The sequence below is a fragment of the Rhinopithecus bieti genome, unplaced genomic scaffold (genome assembly GCF_001698545.2).
Source record: "Rhinopithecus bieti isolate Rb0 unplaced genomic scaffold, ASM169854v2 scaffold_13704, whole genome shotgun sequence".
Lineage (NCBI taxonomy): Eukaryota > Metazoa > Chordata > Mammalia > Primates > Cercopithecidae > Rhinopithecus > Rhinopithecus bieti.
The window spans coordinates 1,188,461-1,198,418 of NW_016808231.1; the positions used below are offsets into that span (position 1 = coordinate 1,188,461).

The 9,958-nt window shown below is 55.9% G+C and overlaps 1 protein-coding gene across 1 annotated transcript; it reads left to right on the forward strand.

Moving 5' to 3' along the window:
- The first annotated feature begins 1,303 nt into the window (after positions 1-1,303).
- Positions 1,304-5,794, forward strand: NPPC (natriuretic peptide C). The gene is made up of 3 exons (XM_017886219.1): positions 1,304-1,542; positions 1,991-2,301; positions 5,387-5,794. The coding sequence occupies exons 1-2, from the start codon at positions 1,453-1,455 to the stop codon at positions 2,279-2,281; spliced, it is 381 nt and encodes a 126-aa protein (XP_017741708.1). The 5' UTR covers positions 1,304-1,452; the 3' UTR covers positions 2,282-2,301; positions 5,387-5,794.
- The last annotated feature ends 4,164 nt before the right edge of the window (positions 5,795-9,958 follow it).

Below are 9,958 nucleotides of genomic sequence, written 5' to 3' on the forward strand. Positions count from 1 at the left end.
CTCCACGGAACCCTCTTCACGCCTGGGGACAGCCACTGCACTCCTGCGGCAACATTTGTTCTCTCTCCAGCCTGTGTCCTGCTCAGCAGCAGCCAGTCATAGATTCGTGCACCTCACTCATTTTGGGGGATCTGGGCTCTCCGCCTCTGCGGCCCACACCGCAGTGCCCAAGTGCCCACCACACTCCTTAGTGCCCAAGGGACCAAGAAGCCCAGTGCAAGGAGAGCAAGTTTGTGAGTGGTAGGGATATGTGGCCGTGTCCCGAGAGCCACGAGGACCTCTCTACAGTCAACAGTGGGAAGTTGACCACCTGTCACGGCTGGCAGAGGCTGGACTGGGCCGCTGGTTAGGAAGCTCCCTCCCCAGCCTGTGAAAGTGCACAGGATACTGGAGCGGGCTTCCCCCAGCAGCGGATCCTCGCGTGGGTGCAGGCAAGGTCAGGTGCGCATTGTTCCCACAGACGGAGTTCACCAGCGGAGTCAGACCCAGGGACGTTCTGTGTAGCTGAAACCGGCTGAACGTGAACCTAGAGCCATAACTGGCGAGCACACGATGCCGCCGAGCACACGCATGAACGTGAATATCTTGGTTCCGCGCTCGCAGTCCCCTCGTTCCCGCCTCGCGCTCAAACACTCAGGCTGGCGACAGGCTTGCACTCTCCAGTGTGGAAGACTTGCGCTCCCCGCCGCGGCCCAGGCGAACCCCGCTCTCCCTCTGCCTGCCACCCCAGTCCTCCAACTCCATCCTCTACCTCCCCAACCTAACGACATCTCTGTGGTCTGCCCTCCCGCCCTGGCGAGCAGGTGAGAGGCGGAGCTGCAATGCCCATCCCGCGGCTATCAGGTGCCCAGGGAAGAGTTTGGCGACCAGCAGGGCTGCGTGGATTTCGGGCAGCGCCAGCTTTCTGCCTGTATTACTTTGGGCAAGTAATTTCATTCCTCTGAGCCTGTCTTTGCACCTGCAAAGAAAGCTACAGATCCCTTCTAGGTAGAGTGAGTGTGGTGAGGACCCAGCGGGTGCACAGGGCACCAGGCGCACGGGTGCTCATCAGGCCAGGACGCGCGCTCGCTGCAAATGGAGTTCCCCTGTGCGCGCCGCTCTGCAGCTCCAAGTGCAGCCTGGAGCCAGCCGGCCGGACCGCGGGATCCCTCCGGGGTGGGATAAGGGAGGGGAGCCCCCGCGGCCCCCTCCCGGCCCTCGGCGCGGCCGCGTGCGTGGTGTCATTGGCCCGGGCAGCCCGGTGGGCGGGAGGATGACATCAGCGGCAGGTTGGATTATAAAGGCGCGAGCGGAGTCACGGGCTCAGAGCGCACCCAGCCGGCGCCGCGCAGCACTGGGAGCCTGCTCGCCCTGCAGCCCCAGATAGCTTGCTCCGCACCAGCCTGCTGGTCTGCCCGCCGACCCGCGCGCCCTCGCTGCCGCCCGTCTGCGCCCCTAGACCCCAGCGGCACCATGCATCTCTCCCAGCTGCTGGCCTGCGCCCTGCTGCTCACGCTGCTGTCACTCCGGCCCTCCGAAGCCAAGCCCGGGGCGCCGCCGAAGGTGGGTGCTGTCGTGGGGACGCCGAGCCTGAGAGAGTCCTGGGAGACTGAGGGCTTGGAGAATGCGGCGCGCAGGACCCAGGAGAGAGGGAAGGCAGGCGGCTCTCTCCTCCGAGATGCGCGTGGGCGAGAGCCGGGGAGCCCTCGAAGCGCGGACTCGGGGGTCCACTCCCCCAGCCTCCGGAGAACGCTGGCCCATGCGCAGCCCCCTGCCCCAGCGTGGCCTGCCCGGCGAGCAGCAAAGGAGGGGAGGGCAGGGGGCTTCCAGAGGGAGCGGAGAAGGTGGCCGCGTGGCAGGTGGATGCGGGGCCAAGCTGGCCGGCATCGGTGGGGGTGGCTCTGGGCTCAGGAGGGACACCCCGCGCCGGCGGGCGCGTGGGGCTGGAGCATCAGAGTCTCCCGTGCTGCAGCCGCACGTCCCTTCACCTGCCCGCTCTTTCTTCGGACAGGTCCCGCGAAACCCGCCGGGAGAGGAGCTAGCCGAGCCGCAGGCTGCGGGCGGCGGTCAGAAGAAGGGCGACAAGGCTCCCGGAGGCGGGGGCGCCAACCTCAAGGGCGACCGATCGCGACTGCTCCGGGACCTGCGCGTGGACACCAAGTCGCGGGCAGCGTGGGCCCGCCTTCTGCACGAGCACCCCAACGCGCGCAAATACAAAGGAGGCAACAAGAAGGGCTTGTCCAAGGGCTGCTTCGGCCTCAAGCTGGACCGAATCGGCTCCATGAGCGGCCTGGGATGTTAGTGCGGCGCCCCCTGGCGGCGGTGAGTACCGCCGACCCCGCGCCCAGCCCCAGCCCGGCCCGGCTTTGCTCCAGTTGTGCCAGGCGTTTGCCGGCCGCCCCCTTTATTATCCCCCTTTACAGACAAAGAAAGCGAAGGATAAAGTGATCGGGGAACTTTGGCAAGGTCAGAAATGGCTCAGCCTGGTTGAACCCACCAGGCTTCTTCTAGAGAAGCAGAAACAGGCTTGGTGGCGTCTCTCCCACCCCTGCACCTTAGCTGAACTAGCAGTACTGGCCCCAGCTGGCCAGCTGGTGGGGGGATTGAGGGGAGATCATGGGTTTGTGGGAGCAGAGAAGGAAGGTTATACCCACAAGTCCAGGGGACATTGATCATCTGCCGGCCACCATGCCCCCTGTAGCGAGAGTAGCCCTCTGTTGGCACCGTCAGGGCGCCCTTCTGCCTGGGGCACTCCGATTCCTGTCCCTTCTCTAAACCCAGGCAGTGGGCAAACTGGTCTGTCCAGGGTCCTGTCCCTTCTCTAAACCCAGGCAGTGGGCAAACTGGTCTGTCCAGGGAGCTGCAGCCCGGTGGCTTCAGGGGTGAATCTCAGTGCTTGTGGCACTATTTCAGGGACTAGGAAAGATACTAAATATTTTTTGCCCCACCCTCAAACTCGACATGTCCCAGAGTCCCTCACCAACCCTGTCCCCCGCCCAACCGGTGCTCTGGGCTCCGTTTCTGATGTGGGATCTCACCCCGCACTAGGGCTGGAAACCTCTGCCCTACCGTCACCCCCTGCCGGGTGCCGCATGGTGGTAATTTACTGCTGCAGAGAGCCTCACCTCTCCTCTTTCCCTCCTCTCTATTCCTGCCGCCTGCCTGTGCCCACTGAATAACAGCATCCCAGTCTCTGACATTGACAGTCATGTGCGTTAGGATCAGGCTCACTCGGCTTTCTCGCTTTCTTGCCTCCAGCTCAGCAGCTGCCACTGCCTGTCCCACACTTTGACTGTCCCATCCCAGGCTATGGGAAAGCTGCTGTCTCCACCCCAGAAACCCTTGTCAGTGTTGGGTCTTCCCCCGGAGGTAAACAAGAGCGCCTCTCCAGCACACTGTCTCTTTTTCACAGTACAGAACACTTTTTCACAGTTTGTGAACCCATTCACCTCCCTGTATTGAACAGCTTAAGGGCCAAGTGCTGGCCTAAGGCACTCTAGGGCCCACTACAGGCCATACAGACTCAGAAATATTTGTCAATGACCAGAGAAACCAGCACACCCTAGCCCATGGCCACTCCCACCTGCCCTAGGTTTTAACCAGTGCCCTTCCTCTCTTTGCAGCCAGACCTCCCTCGGCTGTGGGCTTCTCCCCAGTTCTGCAAAGGCTGCAGTTGTCTGTGATCTTGACTCTCCCCTGCACAGGGAGAAAAATGATTCTGACACTTGGGGACCAGCCTTCAGTAGCTACCCTTGGAATGCCTTTCCTCTCTTCTCTCCTGTCTAAACAACAAAGAGACGGAGTCTGAGGCCTCAAATTTTCAGTTTGATTTAAGCACCAAGTTCAAACTTTAGAACCGGAACAAATGTTAGCGACTCTTCCATGGGTTTGTACCTGGAATGCGCATTCCCACAGGGGCCTTGTTCTTGGGCCTGGCTGTCTGTGGTCACCAAGTGATGACCAGACGGGTGGTGAAAGATGCTGTGTAGGAGGAATCCACATTGCTAAGAATTCTTGATGGCTTTGATCAGGGGTTCATTAATCTCCTACTAGCTCTCAGCATAGATGAACACTTATCATCAACATCCTCAACACCGGCTTATGCCCAACACCAGCTGTTTTACTATTATTTGGGAAGGGGGGTGTGGATTTATTATTTGGGTTTTCTTAAATGAAAAATAAAAACGCTACCCTCACTGCCCCCCATTCCCAGTGAGAGAGCAGAACATCCTTCCTGCAGGCTGCTGGTGGCGATGCCCAGGATATATCACTGGGGTTAAAGAGAAAGACAGCTTATATTTGTCACATTAATGAAAACTCTTTGAGGTTGTGGTCGTTTCTCCACGCAGGGGGTGACTTGGGCTCTAAGCCACCATAATGATGGTCGCTGATGGTTCTAGGTGTTGATTGTAAAATGCTAATGACAGAGACCAGCTGTGGGTGAAACCTGAATGAATACTTTGCCCCTGGGGCCCAGCAACATCACAGACAGCTGTCATCTGTGTAAACTCATGGCAGAGCCAGAGAAGGGAGTGGGGGAGGGTTCATCAAGCCATTCTGGCCCAGGTCCCCCCTGTGCATGCTGTCCTTTGGGAGGGCACTGAATGCCCCAGAAGGCTACCTTCCTTGGGCCCCAGGGCACCCACACACCCATTAGCAGGGAGTTTTCCCTGACAATGCTCAACCCAGAGCCCATGACTATGCATTTCCCCAAGGCTGGTGTGAGACACCATTTCCTCTGCTTCTGAAGGGGACCTGGACCCACACCCTTTCCTCTGCACAACCAGCTAAGGAAGGAGGTGCTGTTTACTGGGTGGTGGCTGTGACCCAGACACTGCCGATGCCCAATCCGAGGCTCCCTGTTGAATCCAAAAGCCAGCCCTGGGAGGTGGCTATTATCCTATTTTATGGGTGAACACTCCCAGCTATCCAGGGTCATCCGGGGAGTCAATGTCAGAGTAGAGATTTGAGCCCAGGATGCCTGATCCTGAGATGTCTCCCTTCTCCTTCCATCCACAGTCACTCAGACACACGAACCCAGGGCGAGCACTGACTGAGGGTTTGTGTTGTAGCAAAAAGGATGGGGGATTTTCCATTCTCTTTCTCTCACTGCGCCTCCCTGAGTGCCAAGGGCAAGGCCTGTGGTTAGACTGGGGGAAAAAGGAGGGCTGCAGACACTCTGGTTCCACCTGTGCTGGGGCAGCAAAGCAGAAGGGGCCTGGGGAGTGTGTAGTGGGAGGCCCCTCCCGTCTGCAGGAAGGCCTGGTGGGTTGGGGGTTGTGGAGGTCGGGGGACATCCCTCAAGCTGCTGGGGGAAGGGGAGGAAAGCTTCTAGAACCACCCTGCCTGCTAGGATTTCTCAGCTAAGGGGCCAGAACTGAGCGTCTGTGTTCACTCTGTGTTTCAGGATTGGGAACTGGCTCCGTTGTGCTGAGGTCACCTTTGGTCATCAGCTCCAGCATCTGGAAACACCTCCAACGCAATGTGGCTTTTACATTTCTTTCTTTCTTTTTTTCCTGGTACTGGGAATACACAACACCAGCTGTTTTATTATTATTTGGGGAGGGGGTTGTGATTTTATTATTTGTTTTTTTTTTAATGAAAATAAAAGTTATATATTATATATATATTATATACATGAAACACACACACTACACCGACTTGATGACAAGGGACAGTTTTTAAGAGACTGACAGAACCAGCTGTAAAACATTGCTGTTTGTAAATTCATGTCATGCATAAATGTATTTATGTTGTAAAGCTATTTATATTGTTTATAAAGAGATATTTATAAAATTTTATTTATGTAACTAAATGAAAGAAGTCAATCGTTGTAATGTTTTGTCCTAACTAGTTGAAAAAAATGTAAAAAAAAAAAAAAGTCATTCCATGAATATCTTGAAAACTGTCTTTATTTACTTGTTGCCTTTATTTTTTAAGACTTAGGCTGAGGCAGAGGGAGAATGTGAAGAAAAGGCGTTTGCCTCCAGATAGACGTGACAGCCAGATACCCAATTCTGGATTTCTCTGTGTCAAGGCCTGGAGGCCTTGCTAAAAATACAGATTCCTGCTCCCTCCACCCTCTGATCTACCGAATCTGATAGGACTAGCTGTGTAAGTTTTGTCCAAGTGATTCTGACCAGTTCAGCCACGTCAGGAAGCTCTGCTCAAACACCTGACTGCTAGGAAGTCAGATGTTATGAATTAAATTAATAACGGCCGGGTGCAGTGGCTCACACCTATAATCCCAGCACTTTGGGAGGCCGAGGTGGGCGGATCATCTGAGGTCAGGAGTTCAAGACCAGCCTGGCCAATATGGTGAAACCCCATCTCTACTAAAAATACAAAAATTGCCGGGTGTGGTGGCAGGTGCCTATAACCCCAGCTACTTGGGAGGCTGAGGCAGAAGGATCGCTTGAACCTGGGAGGCGGAGTTGGCAGTGAGCCGAGATCACAGACTGTACCCCAATCCTGGGCAACAGAGCGAGACTCTGTCTCAAAAAAAAATTAATTTTGAATTCAGCTGACTTAGGGTCCTGTAAATTCTACTCCATCTTCTGCTATTAGTGGAAGAAATAGCTGCTAACTCCCTCTCTGTTTAGGGGAAATTTAGAAGGTTTCTGCGTATCTTGCAGAATTGGCCAGATCACCTTACGAATCTCAGCAACTCTGTTTTCTAGACTTGCTCACAAAGTGTGGAATGGATGATAGTTTCTGCCTCATAATGAATGCCATGGTCAGCTGGGAGCCAAGACCTCGGAGAGAAGGAAAAAGCGTTATCAAATTTCATATCTGTGGTGTGCTGTGCTTTGTGGGAGGGTTGTGGGTTTTCTTTTCACCTGAAGCCACTAACAATTACATTTCTTATGCCCCATGGAGCTATGAGTGTGGAATTATGAATATAATTTAGAATTTGTGAACATAATTTAGATTAGAATCTCTTCTCCTAAAACCAGCAGGAAACTTTGAAATAATTCCAAGGTACTCTCACCACCTGTTTGGTTGGATGATAGCCCTGTGCAGCTTTCCCTGTCATCTGCCCCTGTTAGGGGAAGGTGGGGACATACCCTCTTGAGCCAGTAACATCAGTGGACTGGGGGCACCCTGCTCAGGGGAATTGGGAGCAGGGATGCCCTGTGCGCATGGGTCCGCAGGCACCAGAGGAAAACCCACTGGGGAGGTAGCCAGTGGCACCTGGTCTTTCTGTGGGTGTTTGAGCCCTGGGACCTTTGTTCCAGGTAGCCCTCCAGCAGCAACCTCTCGAGTGTGTGAGTAGCCAACACAGTGACATTGCCCAGGTGAGAAATTCCCTTTTAGACATGTTCCTGGCTGGGCATGGTGGCCACACCTGTAATCCCAACAGTTTGGGAAGCCGAGGTGGGCAGATCACTTGAGCTCAGGAGTTCGAGACCAGTCAAGGCAACTTATCAAGACCCCTATCTTTACAAAAAATAAAAAATTAGCTGGGCATGACGGTGCCCACTTGTAGTCCCAGCTACTCAGGGGGAGGCTGAGGCAGGAGGATTGCTTGTGCCCCAGAGGCCAAGGCTGCAGTGAACTGTGATCACCCCTCTACACTCCAACCCAGGCAACAAAGACTGTCACTCACACACACACACACACGAAAGACATGTTCCAGCTTCTACAACTTCCCTCACAAGTTCTCTCAACTTCTACAAGAGCCCCAGAGGACATTTCCAGTCCTCCTTCCTTGGGGACACCTGTGGAAGCCACCCAGGGCATGGCTACCTTCCTCTGTCCCACTCCCACCTCCGTGGCTGGAAGATCAGGGGCCCGCATCACTGATGCTGTGGGCTCCAGCACCCGAGCCTCGCCAGTGAGTGCCCCAGCTCTCTGTGCTGTCTGCAGACCCCTTACAGACCAGGGAGGGAGCAGGGGGTGTCAGGAGGTGACACTGCCAGCTTTGCTGGTGGTGAAGCAGGCACGTCTTCCCAAGGCCCAGAGGCAGAAGGGACGGCGAATTCTGGGATCTAGGGAACCCCCACTAGAAGCTAAAGGGTTTTCCCTGTGGACAGTGCCTGGGCTGCCAGTAATCTGGGTCCATACGGCCTCTAGGGCCCAAGCTACACACGCTGTCCTCCTAAGTGCTCTTGTCCTGAGTATTTGCCTGCAAACAAAAAGTACAGCCCTCCGCTGTCAAGGCCAGCCCCTCCGCCTGTTGCTTTAGGATACAGCCACACAGCCAGTCCTCCTCTTTTACATCCAGACCTGAAGTCCTGCAACTGCTTCCTCAGCAGCGACTGGAATATGTTGTCCCAGCCAGAGATTTCTGCGGGAAAGACCGGAAGGATTGATGAATATTCAGTAACTAACAGGAAGTGTTTTAACACCTGCAGGGATGGCCCAGGCGCTGTTACCTGAGAGCTGTCAGGCTTGGGCCTCTGTCCTGGCCTCCTTCCTCTTGGGGAGCCTCTAATCTCCAAGCTGCCTGGAGCACCTGTGGCTTCTCTCCCACCTGAGGTGACAACAGCCCGGGCCAGCGTGGAGAAACAGCGCCCAGGCGGGGCTCCCTGGAGTCCCGATCCTCTCAAAACGGGCACCTCTGCAGTACGGGAAGACTCACCTTGATTGCCTCTTGGCCTTTAGCAAAGATCAATTGTAGGTGAGTCCCTGGGAAACGCCATGAGACTGGGCAGGCCAGAGCGCAACAGAGGCAAAAGAGTTTCGGGGGCTGGAGGACCTCGTTCCCTTTCCAGCAGCGCAGCCACTGGGGGAGTCAGGGAGCCCACGGGGAGGAGTCGCCCAGCCTGCTTGTTCCCTGGTGCCACAGCTGTTGACATGTGGAAACCCTGGCCTAACAGCCCGAGGCCCAGGAAGCCCACCTTGGGCCCCCACACACGCCTGGAGGAAAGGCCCAGTCTGTGAAGCCCATCTGAGGACATCATGTGGAGAGGCAGCACCCGTGAGGCAGAGGCGGTGCACCTGCCATGGAGGCGGTGTGGGCCCTGGCCAGGTGGGGCAGTACCACTAGGCCTACAGCAAGTGGTCTGGAAGCCTGTCTTCCCCACCAAACAAGCAAGAGGGTCTCCCCTGACAGTCACCACCCGGCCAGGGTGGTGGGTGATAGGGTTCTGCATGGGTGGGACGCCCTGGGGCTGATCAGAGAGGCCTCAATATCCAGACCCTGTTAGTGCCTTAGGAAGAGCCCTTAGCCGAGTCAGGAGGAAGGGGAGTGGGGAATGCTGAGCGGCCCCAACCCTCAGTTGTGGGGGGTAAGTGGGGAGGAAGTATCAGTCGGGGAGCCCATCAGAAATGGGATTTGAGGCCCGGCACGGTGGCTCATGCCTGTAATCCCAGCACTTTGGGAGGCCAAGGTGGGCGGATCACTTGAGGCCAGGAGTTCAAGACCAGCCTGGGCAACAGGGCAAAAGCCCTTCTCTACAAAAAATACAAAAATTAGTTGGACATGGTGGTGCCCATCTGTAGTCTCAGCTACTTGGGAGGCTGAGGTGGGAAGATCACTTGAGCCCAGATTGCACCACTGTACTCCAGCCTGAGTGACAGTGAAACCTTGTCTCAAAAAAAAAAAAAAAAAACGAGATTTGACTCCGATGGTTCACATGAAGAGCTTTAAGGAAGTGACAGTTTCCAGAGTAGGGGGCAGCTGAGAGGGAGGTGCCTAATGGGAAGCCAGTTTCTTCCCTGGGGCCGAAGGGAGGGAGCCATCCTCATAGCTGAGCTGGGTGGGGGGTCGTCCGGCAGCAGCTGTGCCTTGGGGCAGGAGCTCCTGCATGGATGTGGAAGAGAAAGACCTCGGCTTCTTTCTCCCCTCCCCTCCAGCCTCCTGCTGGTGCATCCAATTGGCTAGAAACCAAGCAGCAAGCAGGAGGGGCCAGGGCAGGGCTGTGAACCACCAGCAAAGGAGGGCCTTGGTTGAGGTGTCAGCCAGCACTCCCTCTCACAGGATGAGGCCAGACAGCAGGGCAGGGGCAGATACCACCTCTCTAGAGGCAATTTC